General features: G+C 31.2%; 1 protein-coding gene across 24 annotated transcripts in view; it reads right to left on the bottom strand.

Annotated features, from left to right (window-relative positions):
* LOC124437890 (serine/threonine-protein kinase BCK1/SLK1/SSP31-like) overlaps positions 1-18,939 on the bottom strand; it is a 62,332-nt gene that overhangs the window by 31,765 nt on the left and 11,628 nt on the right. For 16 of the 24 annotated variants that reach the window (XM_046987842.1, XM_046987852.1, XM_046987862.1 and 13 more), the window contains 16 exons: positions 16,036-16,071; positions 15,449-15,487; positions 13,557-13,589; positions 11,946-11,981; positions 11,360-11,395; positions 10,744-10,776; positions 9,136-9,171; positions 8,551-8,586; positions 7,935-7,967; positions 6,038-6,070; positions 4,143-4,175; positions 2,425-2,460; positions 2,023-2,091; positions 1,687-1,707; positions 1,341-1,427; positions 157-186 (listed from right to left, as the gene is read on the bottom strand). In XM_046987842.1, coding sequence (XP_046843798.1) covers positions 157-186; positions 1,341-1,427; positions 1,687-1,707; positions 2,023-2,091; positions 2,425-2,460; positions 4,143-4,175; positions 6,038-6,070; positions 7,935-7,967; positions 8,551-8,586; positions 9,136-9,171; positions 10,744-10,776; positions 11,360-11,395; positions 11,946-11,981; positions 13,557-13,589; positions 15,449-15,487; positions 16,036-16,071 — 627 coding nt within the window. Of the gene's footprint in view, positions 1-156; positions 187-1,340; positions 1,428-1,686; positions 1,708-2,022; positions 2,092-2,424; positions 2,461-4,142; positions 4,176-6,037; positions 6,071-7,934; positions 7,969-8,550; positions 8,587-9,135; positions 9,172-10,743; positions 10,777-11,359; positions 11,396-11,945; positions 11,982-13,556; positions 13,590-15,448; positions 15,488-16,035; positions 16,072-18,939 lie in introns of those variants that run through there. The other 8 variants (XM_046987854.1, XM_046987855.1, XM_046987858.1 and 5 more) reach the window with 7 other exon arrangements.

Raw genomic sequence — 18,939 nt, 5'->3', positions numbered from 1 at the left:
ACTTTATGCCAATATTCTGGTATAACGATCTTATGTAAATATGCAGTGCAGTCCCTTTAAATGGGGAAACATTGAGATTGAAAAATCAAAGATGAAAGCATCTGTCGAGGTGAAAAGAGTTCGGAGAATTAAAGAACCTAATGTTTTTAAGGTTACCTGTGTTTAGATCCAAATTATCATCTGCATCTAAATACATGATAAAGAAAATAAAAGTGTACATCACATGTTACACTACCCAGTTTTTGTAAAATATGAATAAAAAGTAGATCCACAAACGGATAAAAGACGAAAAATGTCGGTCTGACTAAAATTTTGGGATATTTGATCCAATAAAGTCACAATAAAGTTGGTCCCATGACGTAGAACACTCCCCCTCAAACCTTTCAGCGAGCCATAATTTATTTAGAATTTGCAGTTACGTAGCCATTTATTGTATGTGATTCGGTCTTGCAAATATTACAAGCATGGTTATGCTAATACCGTGTGTTTACAAAGAGGGAGTTGAACCAGTGAGTTGAACTACCTTACTTTGTGGTTTCTAATCTTTTGGGTGGAAAAATAACAACGTGGGTTTATTGCAAGTTTTTCCGTAAAACTAATAATTCACTTTTACATAACACACTATAAATATCTCTTGAAACAGTTATCTGTCACAAAAAAATTAAAGGAAACGGTAGCTTAGATCCAACATCAGGGCATCTAGCTACCACCTAAACGCTAAATGAAACTATGTATTCGTAAACATAATTATTGGCTTTTATTGGCTATAAATAATCAAATAATATGTTTTAAAAGGATGTTTTCAACAATATTCTATTTAAGTTCATTTGTGTACGTGTAACGTATACATGTAACTGACACGTTGATCATGATGGTTTTCACAATTCACTTTTAGCATCATAGCCAGTTTTCACTTTCTATACATATTGATCAAATTTCTATGATAACAAAGTTTGTTGGCTACATATAACGATACCTTTTAAAATTAATTTATTAGGCTACAAATTATTGTTTGTATTTAGCGTTGCAAAACATGGAAATGTTTGGGCAAATGTTGGCTAACAAAATTTTTTTGCTAACCAGGTTTTGATGTAGAAGGCGAAACACCAATGATGACTTCACTGTTATCATCATCTAATAGATAAATCAAACTAATTTCTTGCAATGCAATTAAATAAAATTACAGTATGATCAAAAATTTCTAAAATTCTCTTATCTGACCCTTTACAAACGTATGAATGATACGCATGATATAAACGACTCTTATGTTTGTGTCTGACTTTTAAAGGGAATGTAAAGATGTTTGTGCAAATGTTTGCTAACAAAATACAATTTCTTACCAAGTACTGTTGTAGAAGGAGTTTTGTCAATGTCGTCATAGTCGTTGTCACTCATGGGAAATGGCAAAGATATCTTTTCGTAAGAAGCTGGAAATTAATGCATTACATTACACGGTTAATATATCATAGCAAGATAAAAGGAATACTTGCTGAGTTATTTCACTCTTCATTACATCTCATATTTTTGACCATTAACAAAAGTATGTGAATAAGGAAGATATAAACGAATCTAAATGGTTACATTGCATTCTTGTTTGTACTTAACATTTCAAAAGGCAATAAAGATTACATTTGAGTAAAGCCAGCCTGTGCAAACACCGTAAGTGTCTGTTTTGACCATACTAACCTTCGCTAAGTCGCTTAATTTCTGCAAGTAAAGAAAAATAAAAATTATTTTTACAATTGCAAAAGACACGTCAAGTTGACTGTTTTAACTATATTGTTAAAAAACTGAGACTTTATAGACATAAAAAGCTTCCTGAAATTAATTGATATTTCTCCAATTTAAAAAAAAAACAAAAATTCAGAAGGTTATAACAAAGTTAAAATTGCAAAATTTCAATACTTAAGAGCTGTTTATATGATTCAAGCTAACCAGGATTCAGTGATTTGTCTAAGTTTTCCGTCTAAGGATGGTGATAGCTACTATGATATCTTAATTAACAAAAGTCTGCATAAATACTGTTATCTTTTTTCATCGATGGATCAGTTTCAGATTCTTTTAATGTTGGCTCTTGAAAATTATTGGAACCTAGTTTTGAAACGATTAAACGATATTTAGCAGAGTAATATAAATTAGAATCAAAGATTTTATGTTGAGTAGATATTTACTCATTCTATGAACAATTGTTGGACAAACCTTTCAAAGAAAACTGGGAAATATACAAAAATCTCATTTCATACACCATAATATTGTATTCCAGTTGCATTATTGTAAAATAATTCGTAATGAAAATAATATTTAATTTTGCAAAAAGAATGTTGGTAATGTTCATGTTTTATTAAACCTTACATTATTAAGGGGGAAAAATAACTTTTTACTAATAAAACTATTCTTTACTAATACATTGTTATATTGCCGTACATGAATAACCATACACACGATCCGCATACCCAAGTGCTGCAAATAAAGAAAAACAAATTTTGTTTTCACATTAACACAAGAAAGGCCAAATTGACTATCTTAAAGTCAAAAAACTTATAACTGTATAGACACATAAAAACTTCATAAAATTAATTAACTTTCTTCAATTTACTAAAAATAAAGACACATAAACAACAATAAACATTATCAATACTAATAAATAGTATGGACCTACGATCGTCAAACTGTCCTCAGGTTAATGTGGATTTCAGTTAACTTTTCAAATGGCGGTTGCCAAGTAACTTTCTAATGTTGCCAGTTATATTTCCAAATATGGAATATTCGATATGAAGTTGTAAACTTGAGTTGACAAGTTGTGTACTTAAGTACTGAAGTTGTGAGCTAAAGTTTGGAAGTACTAGCAAACGCGAAAGATCTTTGTACCCTGTAGACAATCGGCAATGAATCCGTTCAGTAAACAAGGAAAAGCTTTAGCAAATAGTTGTGTACTTAAGTACTGAAGTTGTGAACTAAAGTTGCGAAGTACTAGCAAATGCGAAAGGTCTTTGTACCCTGTAGACACTTGGCAATGAATCCGTTCAGTAAGCAAGGAAAAACTTTAGCAATTCTAATCCGTTTGACGGCCCTCTAAGAGTGTTATAATGTGATACGCCGTTCACATTATGTAATAAATTTACAGTAAATGTGGCACTAGAAGCGTATCGTTGGATTTCAAATGCAGGAGTATCCTGCATACTGTGCCCTCGAGGTCTGTTGTCAATCGTAACAACTACAGACGACTCATAAAAGAAATGTATACGGTTGCAATCAATCAATGAAATATTTGCTATTTAAGCTTCTAACTTCTCCATAACGCCCGGCCGTTCTGTCTCACGTGTAATTTGACTTATTATCTTGTAAGTGTAACCAAGATCTTTATTCAACATTCTACTAATAGATGACCTGCTAGGTATGTTTGCAAGAAGGCAAACTTTGTTATTTTCTAGATGTTGCTAAGTCTCTTTTGCGTAAATAGATGGTTTATTAATTTTTAGATATTCAGTGTATGCAATAACGTCATCTGTACGCGTGGTTCGAACATCACGTTCGCTCTGGTGAGGTGCAATAGAACCAGTGTCTACCCATAGGTCTATTGTATTTGATACAGTCTTATACGGTAGGTTTAGTGGTTTCGAAATGTTTGTCAAACGCTAGTTATTTCACCACATTTCAAGTATTTCATTTCTTACTTCTACTGGTAAAGCTTTTCCTTGCTTACTGAACGGATTCATTGCCAAATGTCTACAGGGTACAAAGACCTTTCGCGTTTGCTAGTACTTCGCAACTTTAGTTCACAACTTCAGTACTCAAATACACAACTTATCAACTCAAGTTTACAATTTCATATCATATATTCCATATTTGGAAATTTAACTGGAAACATTAGAAAGTAACTTGGCAACCGCCATTTGAAAAGTTAACTAAAATCGACAATATCTAAGCACGAAATATATTGTATTCCAGTTGCATTATTGTAAAAAAACTTGTAATGAAAATAATATTTAATTTTGCAAAAAGAATGTTGTTTACCTAAATATTTATTGAACCTTACTTAGTTAAGGAAAAAAATTAACTTCTTACTTGTAAAACTACCCATCATTTATGTATTATATATAATCTTTCATATGTAGTATATAGCTGTGCACGATCATACTAACCAATGGAAACTCCATAAAGAAGGTATAATAAACCTAGAAAAAAATAAAAAGTATTTTTATAATTACATAAGACAGGTCAAGTCGACGTACATGCAATACCCTGGGCATGCACTATGTATTTCATTGTTTACAGGAAAAGAAACAAAGTTGCAATAAATAACATGTAACATCAATTACAATTATGGAGATTATTGTTCATGTGATCAAATTAAAAAAAGGAAATTTGTTATTATACATGAAATGTATAAACTTATGCACTTTGCTAAAGAAAGAATTTCTAATATCTTTATTTTTCTGAATATTTTTGTCATTTATGCTTTATATATGAAGATTCATCAACAGTAAATTGCATGACCTCGAACAAAATGTTATTTCAAAATTTACGAAATAAAAGGTTAACTAAGCACGAAATATATTGTATTCCAGTTGCATTAATGTAAATTAATTTGTAATAAAAATAATATTTAATTTTGCAAAAAGAATGTTGGTAATGTGAATGTTTTATTGAACCTTACCTTATTAAGGGGGAAAAATAACTTTTTACTAATAGAACTATTCTTTACTAATACATTGTTATATTGCCGTACTTTCTAATGTTGCCATTTACATTTCCAAATATGGAATATTCGATATGAACTTGTCAACTTGAGTTGACAAGTTTTGTACTTGAGTACTGAAGTTGTGTACTTAAGTACTGAAGTTGTGAACTAAAGTTGCGAAGTACTAGCAAATGCGAAAGGTCTTTGTACCCAGTAGACACTTGGCAATGAATCCGTTCAGTAAGCAAGGAAACGCTTTAGCAATTCTAATCCGTTTGACGGCCCTCTAAGAGTGTTATAATGTGATACGCCGTTCACATTATGTAATAAATTTACAGTAAATGTAGCACTAGAAGCATATCGTTGGATTTCAAATGCAGGAGTACCCTGCATACTGTGCCCTCGACGTCTGTTGCCAATCGTAACAACTACAGACGACTCATAAAAGAAATGTATACGGTTGCAATCAATCAATGAAATATTTGCTATTTAAGCTTCTAACTTCTCCATAACGCCCGGCCGTTCTGTCTCACGTGTAATTTGACTTATTATCTTGTAAGTGTAAACAAGATCTCTTTTCGAAAATCTACTAATGGATGACCTGCTAGGTATGTTTGCTGGAAGGCAAACTTTGTTATTCTCTAGGTGTTGCTGAATCTCTTTTGCGTAAATAGATGATTTATTAATTTTTAGATATTCAGCGTATGCAATAACGTCATCTGTACGCGTGGTTCGAACATCACGTTCGCTATGGCGAGGTGCAATAGAACCAGTGTCTACCCAGAGATCTATTGTATTTGATATAGTCCTATACGGTAGGTTTAGTGGTTTCGAAATGTTTGTCAAACGCTCGTTATTTAACCACATTTCAAGTATTTCATTTCTTACTTCTACTGGTAAAGCTTTTCCTTGCTTACTGAACGGATTCATTGCCAAATGTCTACAGGGTACAAAGACCTTTCGCGTTTGCTAGTACTTCGCAACTTTAGTTCACAACTTCAGTACTCAAATACACAACTTATCAACTCAAGTTTACAATTTCATATCATATATTCCATATTTGGAAATTTAACTGGCAACATTAGAAAGTAACTTGGCAACCGCCATTTGAAAAGTTAACTAAAATCGACAATATCTAAGCACGAAATATATTGTATTCCAGTTGCATTATTGTAAAATAATTTGTAATGAAAATAATATTTAATTTTGCAAAAAGAATGTTGTTTACCTAAATATTTATTGAACCTTACTTAGTTAAGGAAAAAAATTAACTTCTTACTTGTAAAACTACCCATCATTTATGTATTATATATAATCTTTCATATGTAGTATATAGCTGTGCACGATCATACTAACCAATGGAAACTACATAAAGAAGGTATAATAAACCTAGAAAAAAATAAAAAGTATTTTTATAATTACATAAGACAGGTCAAGTCGACGTACATGCAATACCCTGGGCATGCACTATGTATTTCATTGTTTACAGGAAAAGAAACAAAGTTGCAATAATTAACATGTAACATCAATTACAATTATGGAGATTATTGTTCATGTGATCAAATTAAAAAAAAGGAAATTCGTTATTATACATGAAATGTATAAGCTTATGCACTTTGCTAAAGAAAGAATTTCTAATATCTTTATTTTTCTGAATATTTTTGTCATTTATGCTTTATATATGAAGATTCATCAACAGTAAATTGCATGACCTCCAACAAAATGTTATTTCAAAATTTACGAAATAAAAGGTTAACTAAGCACGAAATATATTGTATTCCAGTTGCATTAATGTAAATTAATTTGTAATAAAAATAATATTTAATTTTGCAAAAAGAATGTTGGTAATGTGAATGTTTTATTGAACCTTACCTTATTAAGGGGGAAAAATAACTTTTTACTAATAGAACTATTCTTTACTAATACATTGTTATATTGCCGTACTTTCTAATGTTGCCATTTACATTTCCAAATATGGAATATTCGATATGAACTTGTCAACTTGAGTTGACAAGTTTTGTACTTGAGTACTGAAGTTGTGTACTTAAGTACTGAAGTTGTGAACTAAAGTTGCGAAGTACTAGCAAATGCGAAAGGTCTATGTACCCAGTAGACACTTGGCAATGAATCCGTTCAGTAAGCAAGGAAACGCTTTAGCAATTCTAATCCGTTTGACGGCCCTCTAAGAGTGTTATAATGTGATACGCCGTTCACATTATGCAATAAATTTACAGTAAATGTAGCACTAGAAGTATATCGTTGGATTTCAAATGCAGGAGTACCCTGCATACTGTGCCCTCGACGTCTGTTGCCAATCGTAACAACTACAGACGACTCATAAAAGAAATGTATACGGTTGCAATCAATCAATGAAATATTTGCTATTTAAGCTTCTAACTTCTCCATAACGCCCGGCCGTTCTGTCTCACGTGTAATTTGACTTATTATCTTGTAAGTGTAAACAAGATCTCTTTTCGAAAATCTACTAATGGATGACCTGCTAGGTATGTTTGCTGGAAGGCAAACTTTGTTATTCTCTAGGTGTTGCTGAATCTCTTTTGCGTAAATAGATGATTTATTAATTTTTAGATATTCAGCGTATGCAATAACGTCATCTGTACGCGTGGTTCGAACATCACGTTCGCTATGGCGAGGTGCAATAGAACCAGTGTCTACCCATAGATCTATTCTATTTGATATAGTCTTATACGGTAGGTTTAGTGGTTTCAAAATGTTTGTCAAACGCTCGTTATTTAACCACATTTCAAGTATTTCATTTCTTACTTCTACTGGTAAAGCTTTTCCTTGCTTACTGAACGGATTCATTGCCAAATGTCTACAGGGTACAAAGACCTTTCGCGTTTGCTAGTACTTCGCAACTTTAGTTCACAACTTCAGTACTCCAATACACAACTTATCAACTCAAGTTTACAATTTCATATCATATATTCCATATTTGGAAATTTAACTGGCAACATTAGAAAGTAACTTGGCAACCGCCATTTGAAAAGTTAACTAAAATCGACAATATCTAAGCACGAAATATATTGTATTCCAGTTGCATTATTGTAAAATAATTTGTAATGAAAATAATATTTAATTTTGCAAAAAGAATGTTGTTTACCTAAATATTTATTGAACCTTACTTAGTTAAGGAAAAAAAATTAACTTCTTACTTGTAAAACTACCCATCATTTATGTATTATATATAATCTTTCATATGTAGTATATAGCTGTGCACGATCATACTAACCACTGAAAACTCCATAAAGAAGGTATACTACACCTAGAAAAAAATAAAAAGTATTTTTATAATTACATAAGACAGGTCAAGTCGACGTACATGCAATACCCTGGGCATGCACTATGTATTTCATTGTTTACAGGAAAAGAAACAAAGTTGCAATAAATAACATGTAACATCAATTACAATTATGGAGATTATTGTTCATGTGATCAAATTAAAAAAAGGAAATTTGTTATTATACATGAAATGTATAAACTTATGCACTTTGCTAAAGAAAGAATTTCTAATATCTTGATTTTTCTGAATATTTTTGTCATTTATGCTTTATATATGAAGATTCATCAACAGTAAATTGCATGACCTCGAACAAAATGTAATTTCAAAATTTACGAAATAAAAGGTTAACTAAGCACGAAATATATTGTATTCCAGTTGCATTAATGTAAATTAATTTGTAATGAAAATACTTAACTTTGCAAAAAGAATGTGGTTTACCTAAATATTTATTGAACCTTACTTTGTTAAGGAAAAAATTAACTTCTTACTTGTAAAACTACCCATCATTTATGTATTATATATAATCTTTCATATGTAGTATATAGCTGTGCACGATCATACTAACCAATCAAATAAGCTCCAAAAAGAAGGTATACTAAACCTAGAAAAAAATAAAAAGTATTTTTATAATTACATAAGACAGGTCAAGTCGACGTACATGCAGTACCCTGGGCATGCACTATGTATTTCATTGTTTACAGGAAAAGAAACAAAGTTGCATAAAATAACATGTAACAATTACAATTATGGAGATTATTGTTCATGCGATTAAATTAAAAAAAGAAAATTCGTGATTATACATAAAATGTATGAGCTTATGCACTTTGCTAAAGAAAGAATTTCTAATATCTTTATTTCTCTGAATATTTTTGTCATTTATGCTTTATATATGAAGATTCATCAACAGTAAATTGCATAACCTCCAACAAATATTATTTCAACAATTACAAAATAAAAGGTTAACTAAGCACGAAATATATTGCATTCCAGTTGCATTAATGTAAATTAATTTGTAATGAATATAATATTTAATTTTGCAAAAGAATGTTGGTAATGTTCATGTTTTATTAAACCTTACATTATTAAGGGGGAAAAATAACTTTTTACTAATAAAACTATTCTTTACTAATACATTGTTATATTGCCGTACATGAATAACCATACACACGATCCGCAAACCAAAGTGCTGCAAATAAAGAAAAACAAATTTTGTTTTCACATTAACACAAGAAAGGCCAAATTGACTATCTTAAAGTCAAAAAACTTATAACTGTACAGACACATAAAAACTTCATAAAATTAATTAACTTTCTTCAATTTACTAGAAACAAAGACACATAAACAACAATAAACATTATCAATACTAATAAATAGTATGGCCCTACGATCGTCAAACTGTCCTCAGGTTACTGTGGATTTCAGTTAACTTTTCAAATGGCGGTTGCCAAGTAACTTTCTAATGTTGCCAGTTATATTTCCAAATATGGAATATTCGATCCAAAATTGTAAACTTGAGTTGACAAGTTGTGTACTTGAGTACTGAAGTTGTGTACTTAAGTACTGAAGTTGTGAGCTAAAGTTTGGAAGTACTAGCAAACGCGAAAGATCTTTGTACCCTGTAGACAATCGGCAATGAATCCGTTCAGTAAACAAGGAAAAGCTTTAGCAATTCTAATCCGTTTGACGGCCCTCTAAGAGTGTTATAATGTGATACGCCGTTTATATTATGTAATAAATTTACAGTAAATGTAGCACTAGAAGCATATCGTTGGATTTCAAATGCAGGAGTACCCTGCATACTGTGCTTTCGACGTCTGTTGCCAATCGTAACAACAGACGACTCATCAAAGAAATGCATACGGTTGCAATCAATCAATGAAATATTAGTTAGGTAAGCTTCTAACTTCTCCATAATGCCCGGCCGTTCTGTCTCTCGATGAATTTGACTTATTATCTTGTAAGAGTAACCAAGATCTTTATTCAAAATTCTACTAATGGATGACCTACTAGGTATGTTTGCTGGAAGGCAAACTCTGTTATTTTCTAGGTGTTGCTAAATCTCTTTTGCGTAAATAGATGGTTTATTAATTTTTAGATATTCAGTGTATGCAATAACGTCATCTGTACGCGTGGTTCGAACATCACGTTCGCTCTGGCGAGGTGCAATAGAACCAGTGTCTACCCATAGATCTATTCTATTTGATATAGTCTTATACGGTAGGTTTAGTGGTTTCGAAATGTTTGTCAAACGCTAGTTATTTAACCACATTTCAAGTATTTCATTTCTTACTTCTACTGGTAAAGCTTTTCCTTGCTTACTGAACGGATTCATTGCCAAATGTCTACAGGGTACAAAGACCTTTCGCGTTTGCTAGTACTTCGCAACTTTAGTTCACAACTTCAGTACTCAAATACACAACTTATCAACTCAAGTTTACAATTTCATATCATATATTCCATATTTGGAAATTTAACTGGCAACATTAGAAAGTAACTTGGCAACCGCCATTTGAAAAGTTAACTAAAATCGACAATATCTAAGCACGAAATATATTGTATTCCAGTTGCATTATTGTAAAATAATTTGTAATGAAAATAATATTTAATTTTGCAAAAAGAATGTTGTTTACCTAAATATTTATTGAACCTTACTTTGTTAAGGAAAAAAATTAACTTCTTACTTGTAAAACTACCCATCATTTATGTATTATATATAATCTTTCATATGTAGTATATAGCTGTGCACGATCATACTAACCACTGAAAACTCCATAAAGAAGGTATACTACACCTAGAAAAAAATAAAAAGTATTTTTATAATTACATAAGACAGGTCAAGTCGACGTACATGCAATACCCTGGGCATGCACTATGTATTTCATTGTTTACAGGAAAAGAAACAAAGTTGCAATAAATAACATGTAACATCAATTACAATTATGGAGATTATTGTTCATGTGATCAAATTAAAAAAAGGAAATTTGTTATTATACATGAAATGTATAAGCTTATGCACTTTGCTAAAGAAAGAATTTCTAATATCTTTATTTTTCTGAATATTTTTGTCATTTATGCTTTATATATGAAGATTCATCAACAGTAAATTGCATGACCTCGAACAAAATGTAATTTCAAAATTTACGAAATAAAAGGTTAACTAAGCACGAAATATATTGTATTCCAGTTGCATTAATGTAAATTAATTTGTAATGAGAATACTTAACTTTGCAAAAAGAATGTTGTTTACCTAAATATTTATTGAACCTTACTTTGTTAAGGAAAAAATTAACTTCTTACTTGTAAAACTACCCATCATTTATGTATTATATATAATCTTTCATATGTAGTATATAGCTGTGCACGATCATACTAACCAATCAAATAAGCTCCAAAAAGAAGGTATACTAAACCTAGAAAAAAATAAAAAGTATTTTTATAATTACATAAGACAGGTCAAGTCGACATACATGCAGTACTCTGGGCATGCACTATGTATTTCATTGTTTACAGGAAAAGAAACAAAGTTGCATAAAATAACATGTAACAATTACAATTATGGAGATTATTGTTCATGCGATTAAATTAAAAAAAGAAAATTCGTGATTATACATAAAATGTATGAGCTTATGCACTTTGCTAAAGAAAGAATTTCTAATATCTTTATTTCTCTGAATATTTTTGTCATTTATGCTTTATATATGAAGATTCATCAACAGTAAATTGCACAACCTCCAACAAATATTATTTCAACAATTACAAAATAAAAGGTTAACTAAGCACGAAATATATTGCATTCCAGTTGCATTAATGTAAATTAATTTGTAATGAAAATAATATTTAATTTTGCAAAAAGAATGTTGGTAATGTTCATGTTTTATTAAACCTTACATTATTAAGGGGGAAAAATAACTTTTTACTAATAAAACTATTCTTTACTAATACATTGTTATATTGCCGTACATGAATGACCATACACACGATCCGCAAACCAAAGTGCTGCAAATAAAGAAAAACAAATTTTGTTTTCACATTAACACAAGAAAGGCCAAATTGACTATCTTAAAGTCAAAAAACTTATAACTGTACAGACACATAAAAACTTCATAAAATTAATTAACTTTCTTCAATTTACTAGAAACAAAGACACATAAACAACAATAAACGTTATCAATACTAATAAATAGTATGGCCCTACGATCGTCAAACTGTCCTCAGGTTACTGTGGATTTCAGTTAACTTTTCAAATGGCGGTTGCCAAGTAACTTTCTAATGTTGCCAGTTATATTTCCAAATATGGAATATTCGATATGAAGTTGTAAACTTGAGTTGACAAGTTGTGTACTTGAGTACTGAAGTTGTGTACTTAAGTACTGAAGTTGTGAGCTAAAGTTTGGAAGTACTAGCAAACGCGAAAGATCTTTGTACCCTGTAGACAATCGGCAATGAATCCGTTCAGTAAACAAGGAAAAACTTTAGCAATTCTAATCCGTTTGACATCCATCTAAGAGTGTTATAATGTGATACACCGTTCACATTATGTAATAAATTTAGAGTAAATGTAGCACTAAAAGCATATCGTTGGATTTCAAATGCAGGAGTACCCTGCATACTGTGCCCTGGACGTCTGTTGCCAATCGTAACAACTACGGACGACTCATAAAAGAAATGTATACGGTTGCAATCAATCAATGAAATATTTGCTATTTAAGCTTCTAACTTCTCCATAACGCCCGGCCGTTCTGTCTCACGTGTAATTTGACTTATTATCTTGCAAGTGTAACCAAGGTCTTTATTAAAAATTCTACTAATAGATGACCTGCTAGGTATGTTTGCAAGAAGGCAAACTTTGTTATTTTCTAGATGTTGCTGAATCTCTTTTGCGTAAATAGATGGTTTATTAATTTTTAGATATTCAGTGTATGCAATAACGTCATCTGTACGCGTGGTTCGAACATCACGTTCGCTCTGGCGAGGTGCAATAGAACCAGTGCCTACTTATAGATCTATTGTATTTGATATAGTCTTATACGGTAGGATTAGTGGTTTCGAAATGTTTGTCAAACGCTAGTTATTTAACCACATTTCAAGTATTTCATTTCTTACTTCTACTGGTAAAGCTTTTCCTTGCTTACTGAACGGATTCATTGCCAAATGTCTACAGGGTACAAAGACCTTTCGCGTTTGCTAGTACTTCGCAACTTTAGTTCACAACTTCAGTACTCCAATACACAACTTATCAACTCAAGTTTACAATTTCATATCATATATTCCATATTTGGAAATATAACTGGCAACATTAGAAAGTAACTTGGCAACCGCCATTTGAAAAGTTAACTAAAATCGACAATATCTAAGCACGAAATATATTGTATTCCAGTTGCATTTATGTAAAATAATTTGTAATGAAAATAATATTTAATTTTGCAAAAAGAATGTTGTTTACCTAAATATTTATTGAACCTTCCTTTGTTAAGGAAAAAAATTAACTTCTTACTTGTAAAACTACCCATCATTTATGTATTATACATAATCTTTCATATGTAGTATATAGCTGTGCACGATCATACTAACCAATGAAAACTCCATAAAGAAGGCATACTAAACCTAGAAAAAAATAAAAAGTATTTTTATAATTACATAAGACAGGTCAAGTCGACGTACATGCAGTACCCTGGGCATGCACTATGTATTTCATTGTTTACAGGAAAAGAAACAAAGTTGCAATAAATAACATGTAACATCAATTACAACTATGGAGATTATTGTTCATGTGATTAAATTAAAAAAAGGAAATTCGTTATTATGCATGAAATGTATAAGCTTATGCACTTTGCTAAAGAAAGAATTTCTAATATCTTTATTTTTCTGAATATTTTTGTCATTTATGCTTTATATATGAAGATTCATCAACAGTAAATTGCATGACCTCCAATAAAATGTTATTTCAAAATTTACGAAATAAAAGGTTAACTAAGCACGAAATATATTGTATTCCAGTTGCATTAATGTAAATTAATTTGTAATAAAAATAATATTTAATTTTGCAAAAAGAATGTTGGTAATGTGAATGTTTTATTGAACCTTACCTTATTAAGGGGGAAAAATAACTTTTTACTAATAGAACTATTCTTTACTAATATATTGTTATATTGCCGTACTTTCTAATGTTGCCATTTACATTTCCAAATATGGAATATTCGATATGAACTTGTCAACTTGAGTTGACAAGTTGTGTACTTGAGTACTGAAGTTGTGTACTTAAGTACTGAAGTTGTGAACTAAAGTTGCGAAGTACTAGCAAATGCGAAAGGTCTTTGTACCCAGTAGACACTTGGCAATGAATCCGTTCAGTAAGCAAGGAAACGCTTTAGCAATTCTAATCCGTTTGACGGCCCTCTAAGAGTGTTATAATGTGATACACCGTTCACATTATGTAATAAATTTACAGTAAATGTAGCACTAGAAGCATATCGTTGGATTTCAAATGCAGGAGTACCCTGCATACTGTGCCCTCGACGTCTGTTGCCAATCGTAACAACTACAGACGACTCATAAAAGAAATGTATACGGTTGCAATCAATCAATGAAATATTTGCTATTTAAGCTTCTAACTTCTCCATAACGCCCGGCCGTTCTGTCTCACGTGTAATTTGACTTATTATCTTGTAAGTGTAACCAAGATCTTTATTCAAAATTCTACTAATAGATGACCTGCTAGGTATGTTTGCTAGAAGGCAAACTTTGTTATTTTCTAGATGTTGCTAAGTCTCTTTTGCGTAAATAGATGGTTTATTAATTTTTAGATATTCAGCGTATGCAATAACGTCATCTGTACGCGTGGTTCGAACATCACGTTCGCTCTGCTGAGGTGCAATAGAACCAGTGTCTACCCATAGATCTATTGTATTTGATATAGTCTTAAGGGGTAGGTTTAGTGGTTTCGAAATGTTTGTCAAACGCTAGTTATTTAACCACATTTCAAGTATTTCATTTCTTACTTCTACTGGTAAAGCTTTTCCTTGCTTACTGAACGGATTCATTGCCAAATGTATACAGGGTACAAAGACCTTTCACGATTGCTAATACTTCGCAACTTTAGTTCACAACTTCAGTACTCAAGTACACAACTTGTGAACTTAAGTTCACAAGTTCATATCGAATATTTCGTATTTGGAAATGTAACTGGCAACATTAGAAAGTAACTTGGCAACCACCATTTGAAAAGTTAACTGAAATCGACAATATCTAAGCACGAAATATATTGTATTCCAGTTGCATTAATATAAATTAATTTGTAATGAAAATACTTAACTTTGCAAAAAGAATGTTGTTTACCTAAATATTTATTGAGACTTACTTTGTTAAGGAAAAGAATTAACTTCTTACTTATAAAACTACCCATCATTTATGTATTATATAGAATCTTTTATAAGTAGTATATAGCTGTGCACGATCATACTAACCAATGCCAAGGCAACATAAAGGTAAAAGAATGCTTAGAACTAGAAAAAAATAAAGTATTTTTATAATTACATAAGACAGGTCAAGTCGACGTGCATGCAATACCCTGGGCATGCACTATGTATTTCATTGTTTACAGGAAAAGAAACAAAGTTGCATAAAATAACATGTAACAGTTACAATTATGGAAATTATTGTTCATGCGATTAAATTAAAAAAAGAAAATTCGTGATTATACATGAAATGTATGAGCTTATGCACTTTGCTAAAGAAAGAATTTCTAATATCTTTATTTTTCTGAATATTTTTGTCATTTATGCTTTATATATGAAGATTCATCAACAGTAAATTGCATGACCTCCAACAAAATATTATTTCAACAATTACAAAATAAAAGGTTAACTAAGCACGAAATATATTGTATTCCAGTTGCATTAATGTAAATTAATTTGTAATGAAAATAATATTTAATTTTGCAAAAAGAATGTTGGTAATGTTCATGTTTTATTAAACCTTACATTATTAAGGGGGAAAATAACTTTTTACTAATAAAACTATTCTTTACTAATACATTGTTATATTGCCGTACATGAATAACCATACACACGATCCGCATACTCAAGTGCTGCAAATAAAGAAAAACCAATTTTTTTTTCACATTAACACAAGAAAGGCCAAATTGACTATCTTAAAGTCAAAAAACTTATAACTGTATAGACACATAAAAACTTCATAAAATTAATTAACTTTCTTCAATTTACTAAAAACAAAGACACATAAACAACAATAAACATTATCAATACTAATAAATAGTATGGCCCTACGATCGTCAAACTGTCCTCAGGTTACTGTGGATTTCAGTTAACTTTTCAAATGGCGGTTGCCAAGTAACTTTCTAATGTTGCCAGTTATATTTCCAAATATGGAATATTCGATATGAAGTTGTAAACTTGAGTTGACAAGTTGTGTACTTAAGTACTGAAGTTGTGAGCTAAAGTTTGGAAGTACTAGCAAACGCGAAAGATCTTTGTACCCTGTAGACAATCGGCAATGAATCCGTTCAGTAAACAAGGAAAAGCTTTAGCAAATCTAATCCGTTTGACGGCCCTCTAAGAGTGTTATAATGTGATACGCCGTTTATATTATGTAATAAATTTACAGTAAATGTGGCACTAGAAGCGTATCGTTGGATTTCAAATAAAGGAGTACACTGCATACTGTGCTTTCGACGTCTGTTGCCAATCGTAACAACTACAGACGACTCATCAAAGAAATGCATACGGTTGCAATCAATCAATGAAATATTTAAGAGGCAGGGGCGGATCTAGAGTATGTCAAATCCGTCGCGCGACTGATGTTTGAAATTCAAAAATTACCTATTCATATTAATTAAAAATTCATTAATTATTCTTATTTTCTTATCGCATTTACTTCGTGATAAAAATCCCGCATTATTTATTATTGAAAACTAATGACTAATCCAATGAATATCTCGTTGGTAACCAGATCAGTTGAATTTTAATTGACCTGGAATAACCGACTGATAAGCGGGGTGGCTTGACTGGTTCGACGGATAAAGGAGTCTATGAACGTCAAAACGCTTATTTTATTGGTCAATAGCCAGATCAGTGGACAGTCTGGAATGGTCTCGACTGATAATAAGGGTGGCCGGACGTATAAGGAGTCAATTGCTATCTTACAATTGGTTCATTTGAATTTTGCTTTATTGTGATTGGTTTGACGGATTTCGACTGATAGCCAACTGAACTAACATAGTCAAGCTCACTGTCTGAATTGAATGTTTGATCGTTTTATAGTAATTTTAATAAGCATGATAGAAACTAAACTACAATCAGATGGAATTTATGGAAATCTTTTACAAATTCATATATTGACATGAATGCTGCTGTCCAAAATGTGAATTTTTTCAAGAGGGTGGAAATTTATGGATAAATTTTAAATGCTTGGCAAAGACGATCTCGCGAGCGACATTTCAGTCATTGATGTTCAAAAGAAAGCCAACATTGTTTTGAGTTTTATCAGCAGAAATTTACATCCAAAATCGTAAGTAAAGGACAATTGAAGTGTATGCATGAATGTAATATATCAAAGTCAATTTATGCGAGTGTGTGATGCGATTTATGTCAATATGGCGTATGGTAAGCAGATCGATGCTTCTAAAATTGTTGTTGACGAAGGACTTTTAGCTATGATTTCTTTAGTGCTTGGGGAATCGTGGCCGTTATACGGCAGCGAAATCCTACATTCCTGCAAATATATTTCAATGGACAAAAAATCTGTAGCCATAAGGCGCCATACTATTATTTACTTTATCATAAACAAATGTTTGGGGTTTTTCAGTTTATGATCATTGATCATTCAATCATTGGACAGTTATACTACATATTGTTTAAGATTTGAGAAAACTAACATTGATTACATGAGAAGCTGTTTACTATAACCTGTGATTTTGAGTCTTCTGATCCATGAAGCTTTTTATTTTGACAATTTGACTGGAATGGTATTAAACCTGAGTATTTCACATACATGGAATGTTGTCCCATGTCACATATTGTCCCCTTTTCTAACTGAACACCTCATGTAGAGATGTAAAGGTGTGTTAATCTACGGCTCATACCAGATTGTTTGCCATAAATTCCAAAGGGCTATTGATGTATGAAAAGCATTTTCTATAAAGTAAAAATGTCTTTCTATGTATGCAGATAAACCTTGAAATTTGGCAAAACAGCAAAGTATTTTTCATGATCACTAGGTAATTTTTCTGATGATCATTATAATTTCTAAACTAAATTATTTCTGATTTACATTTAAACAAGCTTTGATCATATGAAAAGATATTTATCATAACCAGTAAGCATGACACATGAACCAATTTTAACATTCATGTAATTATATAATTAAAGACATGTTGGTTACATTCTGTTTGTATTTGCAAATACAATGCTACTAGTGATTGCTATATAGCACACCTTGCATATATGTACAGGAGATAATAGTCTAGTGAAATGCCTAATAAACATTTATGGCATTAGGCTATCCTTAACTGCAAATTTTCACTCTGATAATTTTTGCTTAACCTTTGGCTGAAAAAAATTTTGAGTTTTTTCTCAAAAGGTGAATTTGCTGGCACCGATGTGGAGATGGGTAAAGGGTTACAATAAACTTGCATGGTTTGAAGTCTGAGCTTTTCTATATCTATGAACTGTCACTTGTAGTACCAAATTTCTAACTTAACTAAACTCATTACATAGAGGTTTGAATGGGGGTCTCTAGGGGGGTCTATGCCTGACAACTTGGTAGAAATTTTTAAAGACTATATCTGTTTTTGAATAGCATTATTGTAAAATAAATTTTACGTTCCTAGACATGCTAATGAGCCATATATTTGGCATGATAACGAGCCTAAATATTTGGCAAAACATTCAAGTATTGTTCACTTCATTTTTTTTTTTTTTGAAAAAAAACGTAAGCA

The sequence above is a fragment of the Xenia sp. Carnegie-2017 genome, unplaced genomic scaffold (genome assembly GCF_021976095.1).
Source record: "Xenia sp. Carnegie-2017 unplaced genomic scaffold, XeniaSp_v1 HiC_scaffold_18, whole genome shotgun sequence".
Lineage (NCBI taxonomy): Eukaryota > Metazoa > Cnidaria > Anthozoa > Malacalcyonacea > Xeniidae > Xenia > Xenia sp. Carnegie-2017.
Note: the sequence above shows the minus strand (reverse complement) of the source record. Positions and strands in the feature narration are given on the sequence as shown.